General features: G+C 39.5%; 2 protein-coding genes across 2 annotated transcripts; both read left to right on the top strand.

The window, feature by feature from the left end:
* Positions 1-308: 308 nt before the first annotated feature.
* Positions 309-2626, top strand: LOC144052484 (uncharacterized). The gene is made up of 5 exons (XM_077566583.1): positions 309-431; positions 1050-1103; positions 1255-1341; positions 1595-1703; positions 1960-2626. Exons 1-5 carry the CDS (start codon positions 348-350, stop codon positions 2160-2162), a joined length of 537 nt encoding a protein of 178 aa, XP_077422709.1. The 5' UTR covers positions 309-347; the 3' UTR covers positions 2163-2626.
* Positions 2627-3117: 491 nt separating this feature from the next.
* LOC144052287 (uncharacterized) lies at positions 3118-6194 on the top strand. The gene is made up of 5 exons (XM_077566219.1): positions 3118-3273; positions 3558-3984; positions 4881-5036; positions 5151-5204; positions 5556-6194. Exons 1-5 carry the CDS (start codon positions 3118-3120, stop codon positions 5816-5818), a joined length of 1056 nt encoding a protein of 351 aa, XP_077422345.1. The 3' UTR covers positions 5819-6194.
* Positions 6195-13589: the final 7395 nt, after the last annotated feature.

Raw genomic sequence — 13589 nt, 5'->3', positions numbered from 1 at the left:
GGCTGTTGTTTTTTAAATGACCTAACATAAACTCTGTGTTTCTTGATCTTGCATCACTCTGAAACAGCAACGTAATGTAAAGCGTTGTCTCAATGAAGGTATGTTTAATGTTTCCTTCCTGTCTCTTTTGCAGCATTTTGACACAGAGAGGTCAGCCCAACCCTCAGATGTTGAAGATATTGAACAGGTACATGTGGTTGTTAAATGGATATCAATGCCATCTTTATAATATTAAAAACGGTCAAAGTTTACCGCTCATGCATATTTCTGCTACTTGAAACAAATTTGTAAACAAACAGTCTGATGGCACCTGTGTGTATTGTCTTTCTATTTTTCTCTTTGAGTGCATGATGGAGACAAGGCACTCCTCAATGAGTTTGAGCCAGAGTGACCTGAGTTCAGCATTTGAGCCACAGACCAGTTCTCAAAAGGTAAATTACTTTTTCTCTAATGAGTGTAATTTAGCATTCAACTACAATAATTGTTTGCAGTGCTATCAAGTTACCAGTAATATTTTGGTGTACAGAGAAACTTATTGAAGGCTTGATAATATTTTGAATAGATCGAGTGTGTGTGTGTTATCACCTGGATTTATTGTGTATTGGACTGACACATTTCGTGATAGTATTTTAAGGGTTTAAATCACAACCTCATCTATAGGTTTGAATGTGTGTGTGTGCGTTGTGTGTCCAAGTATGGCATAGACTGACACTGGCATACACTGACTTTCACCGAGAAAGCATTTGCTGTAGAAGTTGAGTCACACTCACCTACTTACGTGTGTGTGTTCACATAATTATATGGTTTAGAGGGACATTTAACCTCATTGTATCTTTAAGTCTCACAGTCACCCACTGTCACCTATTTGTGGATTAGAATCACTATACATACAGTAGGTCAATATACTTGGTAGGCTGTTTTTGAAATTACCTAACATAAACTCTGTGTTTCTTGATCCTGCATCACTCTGATTCAGCCATGTGATGTAAAAGTGTTGTCTCTATGAAGGTATGTCTATGTTTAATGTTTCCTTCCTGTCTCTTTTGCAGCATTCTGACACAGAGAGGTCAGCCCAACCCTCAGAAGTTGAAAATATTGAACAGGTATGTGGTTGTTAAATGGATTTCAACAATCTGGCAATTAAAAACTCAAAGTTTGGCGCTCATGCATATTTCTGCAACTTCAGTGAATTTGTAATCAAACAGTCTGATTACACCTGTGTGTATTGTCTCCGTATTTTTATTGTTGTTTCAGTGCATAATGGAAACAAGTGACTCCACATTGACCTTGTGCCATGGTGACCTGAGTCTAGCACTTGAGCCACAGACCAGTTCTCCAAAGGTAAATTACTTTATCTCTAATGAGTCTCATTTAAAGTCGAATTACAGTTAACGTTCAACAATTGTTTCCTGTGCATGTCAAGTCATCAGCAATATTTTTGTGCTCTTAGAAACTTTATTGGATGCTTGATTATTGAAGTCAGAGTTTGTACATATTTTTTCGTTTTAACTTTTTTTTTTTTTGAGAGCAATCCCGCATGCTTTTTAAATATTTTGCCAACACTTTCTAAATAAATTCCCCCTCACGCCCCCAGGACTGTTGTAAACACCTTCTTGAGGTCTCAACACTGTCAGCCTTTGACAACTGTGTTCTATGCTTGAGACCTATATCTTCTTTGAGATGGACTGGATCCAGATGCAAAGGTAAACCATATATTGATAGCATTGCTTTGAGTCCAAATTGAGTCGATACAGCCAGAAACCAAACAAATTATGCAAATGGCCACCGAACAGTTGTCTGCATTGTGCACATGATGTAACTATTTAATTACTGGCAACTCTTCTTACACAATATAAAATACAGCACTGATTGGTACAGAGAAGAAAGTAGTTTAAAGTTATGTTGTAACTGTAACTGGCACTGTTTGTTTCACCCAACATTTTCTTACTCTGTTCACAGCATGTTCAAGAGTCTGGCATCTGTCCTGCTACAGACGGAAGAAAGCTGAGGATGAAATATTAGACACGGATGAGGAGCAGAACTCTGGAAGTGAATATGTCCCTGATTCAGATGATGATTTAGATTCAAGCATGGCTTTGGTGCCTCAGTCTAAAGTGCGACAGAGGGAAGGAATACCAGCCTTACCCACTAACAACTCTTAATAGTTTGGACACACATTTTCCAAATAAAGCTGGCACATCAAAATGTTTGCCCACAGATGTCATTGCTGGCGAAACGTCAGATTCAGAAATTTCTAGCAAAGACTCATCAAATAAGCATGTGAAGAACAAAGATAAAAAATCTCTAGAACATCTCAATTTGACCAATAGAAATTACTGTTTTGTTTGTGGTAAGCCACAAAGCAGACTGACTCGCCACCTGAAAGTACACGTCTCACCCAGAAGTTTCCTATGCATTTTACCTCCCTGATCACTCACAGGAGCGCAAGACTTTGTTTGAAAAAATGCGAAACAGAGGAAACTTTCAACATAACACTGCCATACTCCAAGGTGAAAAAGGACAATTAAAAGTGAAAAGGAGGCCAAAATCTACTGCAGTGGCTGGAAACTGTGCATTGTACGCACTGCCAGGGCTTATACGTACGCAAAGAACTGTGGAGACATGTCCGAAGATGTCCCTTAAGGCCAGAAAATCGCAATCTGGATAAACAAGCTGGAAGATCCAGAGTTCTGTGTTTAGCTACAGCCCAAGATACCGTATTCAGTCAACACTTCTCGACTGGAATGTGGAAGGTTCTTAGCACAATGAAGATGGATGAGATTGGCCTTGTACGAAATGACCTATCTATTGTTTATTTGGCCCAGTCCCAGTACAATAAACATGGTCAAGATCCCACAAAGTACGAACATATTCGACAAAAGCTCCGAGAAGTGGGACGACTGCTGGTATGTCTGCGAGCAAACTTCTCTGTACACAGCCTGGAGGAAGCCATAAAGCCCTCAAAATTTCAAACAGTTGTTCAAGCAGTGAAGCAAGTTGCTGTATTTGATGAAGAAAGCCTCTCCTACCATACCAAGACCCTGACCACCAAGCCTGGCTTTGAAATTGGGCCACACACTAAACAAAATCTGCGACATCATTCATTGTCGTGCACTAATGGCAGAAGATGTAGCACTGGTGAAGGCAACTGAAACATTTAGGGAACTATATACCTCCAAGTGGTGTGAGTTGATTTCCAACAAAGCTCTGAGCACACTGAGCAGTGCCAAGTATAATAAGCCAACAACACTGCCCTTTACAGAGGATGTCCAGGTACTTCACCAGTACCTTCAGAAGACTGCTGACAGTGCTGTTAGCAACTTGATGGAGGAAGCAACACCGAAAAACTATGCTGAGCTTGCGAAACTTACTTTAGCACAAATAATTGTGTTTAATCGGAGACGCGCTGGAGAAGTTTAAAAAATGCTCAGCAAAGGTTTTAATGAGAGGGACAGCACAAAGCTGCACAAAGATGTTGCCTTGAAGCTTTCTCAGCTCAAGCAAACGTTGTGCAACTATTTCACCAGAGTAGAACTTGTTGGGAAAAGGTGTGAAAGGTGGTGGTTCTTATTGCACCATCTACCGTAGAAGCGCTGTCACTTCTAACCAATCAAAGGAAGGAGTGTGGTGTCCCAGATGAGAATATTTTTCTATTTGGTAGACCCAAAACTTCAACATACTACAGAGGACATGATTGCTTGTGTATTTATGCAAGCCTGTGTGGAGCTAAACAGCCAGAGCTCCTCAGATCTACACAACTTAGAAAACATGTCGCCACACTCACACAGATCCTGAATTTGAAAAAAAATGAACTTGGCCAGGTTGCAGATTTACTGGGGCATGATATCAGAGTCCATAGGGATTTCTATAGGTTGCCGGTCCCAACCACGCAGTTGGCCAAGATCTCAAAACTGCTCTTATCCATAGAAAAAGGAGAGCTTTCTGCTCTGCAGGGCAAATCTCTGGATGAAATTGAAATTGAAGGTGAGTGTTCAGAATGTCAGATGATGTCCTGTTTAGTAGGGGTGGGAATGTATTGATACCTCAAGATTCAATTCGCTTCCGATGCATCACTAGTACATTTGCTTACATTTCAAAGCTAATGTAAACCACTGGTACATTTTTAAAACAATTGCAGAACTCAAGGAAGAGCAAAGATTTATATTTCACACTGACTTTTATTAAAGTGACAAGGCAACCTGGTTTACAATAGTGTGTCAACACACATTTCAAAAAGTGCCAATGGTAATCTGTAACAAATGTTTAACTTCTCCCAGTGCAATATGCAGAAGACAACAGTGGCTTTTTTGAATTGTTTATGTAAACTTTAAAAATCTATTTTTAATAACGGTACCTCTGAATCGAAGCAGAATCTTTTTAATGCAACGATTGATGCATAAAAAAAATCTATTATCGTTCTCACCCCTACTACTAGGAGTGCCATCCTTTCCATCTTGCATCTGTTACAGCTTACTTCTGTACTTCAGACCTGTTTTTCTGTAGCAAATGCAATGTATTTATCTAAATAGCATCACATTACCTGCTTAAAACTTGTACACAGTACGACATAATGTTGGTGTTTAATCAGTCAACAAGGTCACCTATGCTGAAATGTGAGGAAATGTTTGCCATATGCAAATTTATGTCTAGAAAACTTAAAAAAATTAAAAAAAAAAGTTCTGTATGCCTCCCTAACTCCCTGCAGTATAGTTTGGAGTAATGTTAGATTATCATCAGTGTGGATACAAAATTCCTCAGTATTTGGTGGAGGAGTTTAAGAGATTGTGTGTACATTATTAAATTAGTAGAACAATTCTAAAACTTGAGGCCTTGGGGGTCTGATGCCTCACTGATCTTTTCTTATGACTATCTTTTTCTAGATAACTTATCATTCAGTGAGAGTGAAAATAATGATGGCAGTGACTCAGAGGGCAGCGGTACAGAGGTCGGAGGACCACTTTGTGAAGATGGCAAAGACCTGGATCCAGCCTCAGACTCTACGGTCCTTGAGCAGGAACAGAACTCTGGTGGCCAAAGTAGGTTCTCTGTCTACTTTACAATTTTTTTCTCAGCAGATGGGGCAACAAAGGCCGGCAGGGACAGTATCTGTTGATGAGACAATTTTCACACGTCGTTTTTGTTTTTACCAGATAAACTGTCACATGTGACGTCTACAGTAGGAGACACAGTCGCTTCAACTGACAGTAAGACAAGCTTTAGGGTCTTTGGAATATGTTATGAAAATATGCAATGATGTAAGGCCTCCAGAGCAATGAAATGAGCTAAAGAAACAACATAAAATAAAGTCACGTAACTGCTTAAGACTAGATGCAGTCGTTAATGGTCTTTTCTTTTGCCATATTGCAGCCACACAATATCCTGCATTAGTCCATAAATAATGGCTGTGGAGAGTACTATCTACTTTCTGTTTTTGTGTTGCGGCCACTGTAATTGACAAATAATCTGTGACATTAGTTAAGACTTACCTTCTGATTGTTCAAGTATCTGTAAATATATATATATATATATTTTGTTTTTTTTTTGTTTATTTACAGTCCTCTCAGGAAAAGACGATGCTGATCAAGAAAGTGAGGCAAGGAGACAGCCAAAGAAAATGTGGACCAAAGCCGAGGTCGCTGCAGTGATGCGACATTTTGGAAGCCACATTAAAAAAGGAAAACTTGCCTCCAAAGTTGAATGCAGCCAGTGTAAGCGGGCAGAAGACCCTGTGCTGTTACAACGGACTGTACAGAATATTAGAGACTTTGTGAGAAACCGAATAACCACAGCCAAAAGGCAGGCCCAGAAGAGACGGTAAACCCATTTGCTGGTATCTCACTGAGCAACGAATGCTTTTGCGAACATAGAGAATTTGGGGGTTTTGCCGGGATTCATAAAAGATTGCAGAAATGTTCAGTTTTCACTTGTCAGTTTTTCCTGTCGAAAAGTTTTTTTTTAACATGTTCAGACAGTTTTTCACTTTCTGCAAGCATCTTCTGAAACCTTTTATGAACCGTGACAAAAAACCCAAATTTGCTATTTTCCCAAGCATTCATCACTGTGAGATACCAGCATAAGAGTTTCATTTAAAACTAAATTCAGGGGACTTTTTATTTATGTATTTAATTATATTTTCACTTAATGCTTCAGACACTAAGAACTCCCTGTACTTTTTATCTTAGAAATTAAAACAAAAATCTTTAGGGAGATATGAAGTATATGCCACAAAGGAGGTGGGACGTCCGACTTCTGTAGGTCACACACATACGCTGTTTCTGGTTACTGTTGCAGCATAAGGATGGAAGTGTGAGTATGGGGCACGGCCTAAATGGCGCTACAATAACCGGTATCAGCGTATGTGTGTGACTTACGGAAGTTGGAAGTCCCGCTTCCCCCGTGGCATATACCCCATTTACTTGCCTAATTTTCAATTTATCTTAACACAAGCTAATGACCCTGGAAGCACCCAGCCCTTTTTGTTAGCAAATAGACAGATTTGTTTTAAAATTCAATGTTTAAAATTAAACTAAAAGCCTTTAACAAATGTGAAAGTTATAAACATGGCATTTCAACATTTTTTTTTTATTCATTTTGACGCCATTTTTTTCTTTTGCTACAAATGAATATCAGCTCCAAATGTGGTTATTGGCCTCTTTGACTACAAATAATCAGTATCGTGTCGGCACTGTCTATCACTACTACTATAAACACTATATTGGAATATTAAGCTACAAGGCTCTGGATTTTCAGTAGGATAAAGATGGCACACCAACACGTAGTGCGTAGTGGCTCGGAACACCTTGATTAGAAAGGACTTTGCAGAAAACAGTGTACAGTGTCTAGACCAGTCATACTTGTTAATAAAACATCTGTGTTTACTTTAATTTAGATTGCGTTTGTATGTTTTTACTTTTGTGATATTACAACTTGGTAAGTGTGGGGTTGCTAATTTCTGAGGTTTAAATGAGCCTGTGTCATTAAATAGACACTTTTCTACATTCCTTGTGCAGTTGCGTCTTAATTTGGGTGGCTGCAAATGAGTGAGGTAATTGCCTTTTTAAAGTCTCAATAATGTTGATGCTCATTACTGTCGTATTTTTGCATTAGTCATGAAGAAACACTTACAGGGGTGAATTCATCATCCATCTATATCCAAATGCTCTCTTTTGGTTCTGTTCACCTAATGCATAGTGGTCTCAGGTGGTGTATTTATGTTAATTTTGGGTTGTGGGGGGCGTGACTTCCTTGTCCATTTAAAGTCACCTTAATCCTGTTTTGTCCTTGTAAACCGCAATTCAAGTGTCGTCCAAAACCACCATTTTGTCAGGTCTGATATCTCAGGTTGTAAACCTATTTTCTAAGATCTGAAGTGTGCTAATTTTTTCTCAATTTTTTTTGAAGTGATTTAGCCATCTCCCTTCATTCTAAACCCTTTTAAAAGGTGTGTCAACCTAAACCACCACCAGGCCTGTTTCTGAAATTTGTCAGCCTATACCATATAAACAGGTATGTGTGTGTTCTTTTTTACATAGTTGGGCCAACATTTTCAAAACCAGAGTCTTTCACCAACTCTAGAAACATCTAAATTCCAACAAATTAGAGAGACCAGAGGAAAGACTAAAGGAAGGAAGGATAGATGAAGCAGAGTGAGATCCGCAAACACCAGCCCTCACTGATTCAGCGACCAGTAGGAGAAGCAAATTTTGTTTGAAATTCAGTAGATGCTGGTGTGGTGGATCTGGCATGCATGTGAACCTCCACCAAAGGGGGGGGGGAGTGTCAATAAGGTGGGGGCTTTAGGACCCAGATGCGGGAAGGCAGAGGTGCAGTCCAAAAAGAGGTTTTAATTTCTAATCGAAAAGAACAAAATAAACTGAACTAACAAAACATGAAGCTAAACATGACAAAACAACTTAGGCAAAACTAACAACATGACATGGATCCTGATAAGGCACAAAGGTCAGCGTGACGTGGCGAAAGACTTACGACAGTGGCAACAGCAAAAATGAACCGACACAGACAGGGGGGAGACAACCGACTAAATACACCAACACTAATGACATAAGACACACCTGGCTGAGGGCATTGGATGATACATGAGGGTTATGGGGACACAGGTGGAAACAATCAGGAGTCAGGGTTGACACACACCACACGAGGAAGGGCAAGTGACCAGAAATGAGAGGAGTCAGACTTTTCACAATAAAACAGGAAATGACAAGACAAGGGGAAAACACAAGGAAAACAGAAGCTAAACATGACAGGGAGTAAACAAGACTGAAAATAAACATGACAGGGAGCCATCGACCCAGGCCCGACAAGGCAAGCACAGGGCCCCCCTGTCCAGCTATCAAATTTTATTTATTTTTTTAAATATGGGAGTATGTTTCTCCAGGATATTTTAGCATCAAGCCCAAATTTAAAGTATATAAATTAACTTTATGAAGTAGCAGTTCAAGCAGTAGTCATTATTGAACAATATATTCAGATTGGTGGAATCAACTTGTAAGTTTTCCACTAGCACGCAGCATGGTTTTCTTTTGTTCAAGAGAAGGTTCTTAGTAGATAGCCACTTCTGCACAGAAAAAAGATTGTGCTGAAGGGGTCTTCCAATTTCAAACACACCACGACTGGATGTATGCAAATCCAGTATGTTTGCACACAAATACAGCTGACAGTTGAAATCTCTTCTTGTAAGCTCATTAATACAGATAGAAGAGAAGTGGTCCCAAGGACAAGCCTTGCGGGATCCCTTTCGACCAATAAGTCAGACAGTCTTCAATCTAAATTTTACTTTTAAAATTGCATTACATTTGGTATCCAGATTACACTGGGAAAGGAAAAAATGGTACTGATCAAAGTCAGAATTATTATTATTTTTATAATTATTTAATGGGCAAAAGTGTGTTTAATAAAATAAATGAAGGCAGAGTTCTATTTATGTATTTATTTATGAACAGGTAGTACAGGCCATCTTTACATGTACATAATGCTTACAATCCACATATTATCACATATTACTTCTACAGCAACCTACAGTATTTATTCCATGATTAGTCATCCGACGAAATAGGTGGACTAAATCACTTTGCCAATATTCTGTCTTGGTAGTTAATATCAGAGCTGTAACATAGTGTAACAATCGGCAGTGTGGCACCGCACCACAGGATGGCGCCTCTTTGTTTTTCTGGGTATGTTCTTTTTAATTTTTTTCATGTTTTTGACGCAGGGGAGGCACAATTATTGTAACACGCGGTGGTGCGTAGCCCACTTCTAGCCTACTGGGTTTTGTTGTTGTTTTATTTATAAAAGTGAAGCTGTGGACTTCCATTTGCTTTCCCGTTTTTGCTGTCCCACTGCCCCGTCCATGGCCGATCAGCCACCCCGCATTACAATAGCCAGGACAATACTAATATAAAGGCAGTACAGTGTTGTGCAGTTTCACAGTCAAGACTGAATTCTCATGCTCTGATGTGTTGAAAAAGGACATTGTCCATAAAGTATGTTCTACATCATAGCAGATGCTGATGCTTTCATACATGTAATTGTGTGATTTTGTAATTGTGGCTCACTGGTTCGGATGCCTCCTGGACGCCTCCTTGGAGATGTGTTCCGGGCATGTCCCACCGGCAGGAGGCCCCGGGAACGACCCAGGACACGCTGGTATGTCTTCCGGCTGGCCTGGGAACGCCTTGGGATCCCGTCGGTAGAGCTGGTGGCTGGGGAGAGGAAAGACTGGGCTTCCCTCCTAAAGCTGCTGCCCCCGCAAACCGACCCCGGATAAGCGGTAGCAAATGGATGGATGGATAGTATCTATAGTCTAATGAGAGGATTCATTGGTGGTTAATGGGACACTGTTTATAAAATGAAAAGGCAGGATGAAGACTGATTCTGATTGACTAATTTAAACTTTACTCGTCATACACGGCAGCTAGGCCTTCTGATTCCCTATCAGCCGACTAACACTAACCAATTAGAAGCGAGTAGTGATGGGAATTTTGGCTCTTTTGGATGATCCGGTTCATTTGGAGTGGCTCTCAAAACGGCTCTTTTAACTTTAGCTTTTCTATAAAATATTCCCGACAAATTTAACATACATTTTGAAAAATTACTTGGTGAACTAAGTGTTTCACTCTACTGACTGTAAATAGCAACAATTATAAAGAAAAGAAAATGTTTTTCGTTTATTTTATTTAAACTTAAAAAAGGCTACGAACAATAAATAAGCAACAAAATTAAAACTTCAACCAACAACAATCAAAATAACAAAAATAGTGACTAGTAATTTAAGTGCAACAGCAGCAGCGAACAAAACAAACATTATAAACTATTCACCAGGTCCAGGATAAAATACCTTATTTTATTTCAAATTGGCATTCAGAAAAACTAAATACTTCAACTCTCTTCTTCTGTTTGTTTTCTCCGCCTCTCTCTCTGACTGGGGAAGACACGAGCAGTGCTCGTGTGCAGTACACTCACTGCATGCCCTTGCCCCTCCCCTTTCTCTTCCCGTCTCTCCCTCTGTGAGCAGCGCAGCCAAACCTTGCTTCAGACACGTGAGAGAGAGAGAAAATGACAGGAGGAGGGAGCCGGCTCTCATCTTTCACTTCCAACAGTTCGCTAACGACCCATCACTAGAAGCTAGCATACTTTAGGTAAATGCAAGTGAATGACGGAGAGCAGCAGATTCGACACATCAACTTAGCTACTTGTACCAAAAAAAAAAAAAAAAAGTATAAATAATAATTCTGGAAACCTAAATATACCAGTTGATATACATTTTAAGAAATGAACTTAAATGCTTGATCCTCAGGGTGTGGATCTTCGCAAAGTGAGGCGTCTTTTGTCGCTGGCCGTACCCAACGCTTCAAAGAGCGAATGTGTAACATCATATGATTGAGCTCTGCTAAATCAATTACTATCTCCATATTTGAAAACCCAACCGAAAAGTATTGGCACAAACATTTCACTAGTACGCTATGTGTATTTCTTGTAAGTTTCTGAGTTTTTTTTTCCTCGCAAATCTGCCACTTAATAAACTCGCAACATCACCTTGCTAATTTACAAGTTTTTTTCTCAGAATATTGCCCCCACCATTAAAAAAATAAAATTAAAAAAATTACACGTGGCCCTAATACGTCGTCGTACAAACGTGATTTATTGTTGCAACAATAAATCACAAAAACTAAACTTTTGTAATCCAAAAACTAAACTCTTAAGTAAGATATAATTTCTTAAATGTAACCTAAATTTGCTTATTATGCTCTGACAAGTTATTTTTACTTAAAATAATATTATCAGACAAGATCGTTCTGCTTATTTTAAGATACCTTTTACTTAATTATCTTATTTCATCAAGCAGTCTTAGCTTTGAGTGTTAACGGCCAATTTTAAGTACTGTAAGGCTTAAAACAAACATTTTCCACAATTTCCACAAAAATTCAACTTATGAAGCCCCAGTTCAGGGCTTCATAAGTTGAATTTTCTTATTTTAAGATTTTGCATAGTCTAGTTATAAGATAAGTAGTAAGATAAATGCAAAAAAATGCAAGTGTGAAAACAACCAAATAAAAGAACAATCAAACAAAAGTTATATACAGTATAGCACTTTATTTTAAGCATTTTTTTTCTTGTAGTTTTGTTATATTTATGAGCTCATTTTTCCTCTTTCCAATGCAAATCCAAAATGCAATCAACATCTGACCACATCAGACTACTGTATGTCTTAGATAGATAAAGCCACCAGACATGATATTCCAGTTTTTCGAGAAATTGCGAACACACAGTTTGTTCTCGTTCCGTTTCATTTATCGGACTGATAGAAGGTGCAAGAGCAATCTGCAGGTAATGCATCCTCTATGTGGAGGTCTTGTTTTAGTATTTTCATCCTGACAGTAAAGTGCTCTTAGCACCCTTCATTTTCTAAAGGAACACTTAACAAAATGAGCTGCGCTTAGCACCCTAGCAGCCTTTTGGCATTGCTGAATACGTTTTTTGCAAAGGTCCATTGTTCTCATCAGTAATCTACACACCGTGTCACAAAAGCACGGATATATGTTTGTCCATGTGGCCACTGGCCAGTTGTAATGTTGAAACTAGGGAACACACTGCCGACATTTACAGGTTAATGCCCCTGCCAGTGTTTGGCATTACAGTAGCTCGTTCCCTTGCACACACGCAATGATTATACATGTATAGACAAGAAGGCTGTGGCCGAGGTTAATCGCATGCACATTTCATTTCACCCTGATGTAAGTACAACATGCTCTGCTGCTAATGTGGTTAGAATGATTTATGGAGATCATGCATTGAATAATTCAGTAGCAATAACATTATCATGAGAGTAAGGTAATATATATGCATACAGTTGCTCACTTGTTTTCACCTAGATGAAGTGCATCTAACCTTGAATATGTCAGCTCTCCTGAGCTGAACAAGTGGTGATAAATTACAACTGATAGATGTGATTGAGAGGCTGTACATTTACATTTTGTAAAGCTAAAATGATGGGCTCCATTAAAAGACGTATAACAGTCATTGTTGTTTGGATTGGTCATTTTGTGTCTGCCTTGTGTGTGAATTAGTATGTGAGCATGTTTGAGCGCGTGTATGACAGGGTAGGACGAGAGCTGGGTGATGGGGGTGTGGGGGGAGAGTAGCTTCTATCACGATATAGAACATTTTATACAACGATAAAGATTTACCACAACACGGTATATATTTATATTATATTATGACTGCTTACCTTTTTCTCACTTTATTTCAAAGTGACATTAAACAGGCCTGTATCTAAAAAAAAAAAAGTATACAGTACTGTTGCTGTATAAAATCACCAAACAAACAGAAGAGGCACAGTAGCCTGCATATTATTTGCACAAATGTAGATCTCAACGTGATAAGAAGCATTAAAAAAAAAGTTTCAGACAAACTGATTTTAAAATAAATAAACAAATAAATACATAAGATAGATCTCTGGTTTTAGGTCACCGTTATCTGTCACCATGGACTCCAGATACACAAAGTTCAGACGGACATGCTCTACGATGTCGCTACCAATAAGAATAGGAGGTGGATCTGGCCCATCGCAGTTGTACATGAAGTTGTTTTTAGTCCAGCTCACTTGGAGGCCGAGCTGTGCTGTCTCCTCACTGTAAATGCCCAAAGCGTCTCTCAGCTGTCTATAGGTTGTGCTGAGCAGGATGGTGTCATCAGCGTACTCCAAGTCAGTCAGATGGTGGTTGCCAAGGGACACTCCGGGGGCGCGCTTGCAGACCCTGGACATCAGATGGTCGATGATGCAGTTAAAAAGGTCAGGAGTAGCCACTCAGCCCTAGCAAATGCCACTAGAGATGGTAAACCAGTCGGAGTCAATGCCGTTGATACGGACACAGCTTTCTGCGGTGCTGTAGAGCAGCTTGAACAAGGCGATGATCTTGGGTGGCGCTCCGAGGGCTTGGCGGATGTTCCATAGTGAGGAGTGGCATACGGTGTCATGATGATAAGCTGCCGGTGTGTTCCCGAAAGAGAGGAACGCAACACGGAAAGACACATGTGGGTACAGCGGCGGGGCCCCTCGTTTTATCGCTGGA

The sequence above is a fragment of the Vanacampus margaritifer genome, chromosome 5 (assembly GCF_051991255.1).
Source record: "Vanacampus margaritifer isolate UIUO_Vmar chromosome 5, RoL_Vmar_1.0, whole genome shotgun sequence".
Classification (NCBI taxonomy): Eukaryota; Metazoa; Chordata; class Actinopteri; order Syngnathiformes; family Syngnathidae; genus Vanacampus; species Vanacampus margaritifer.
This window is presented reverse-complemented; position numbering and strand designations above follow the sequence as displayed.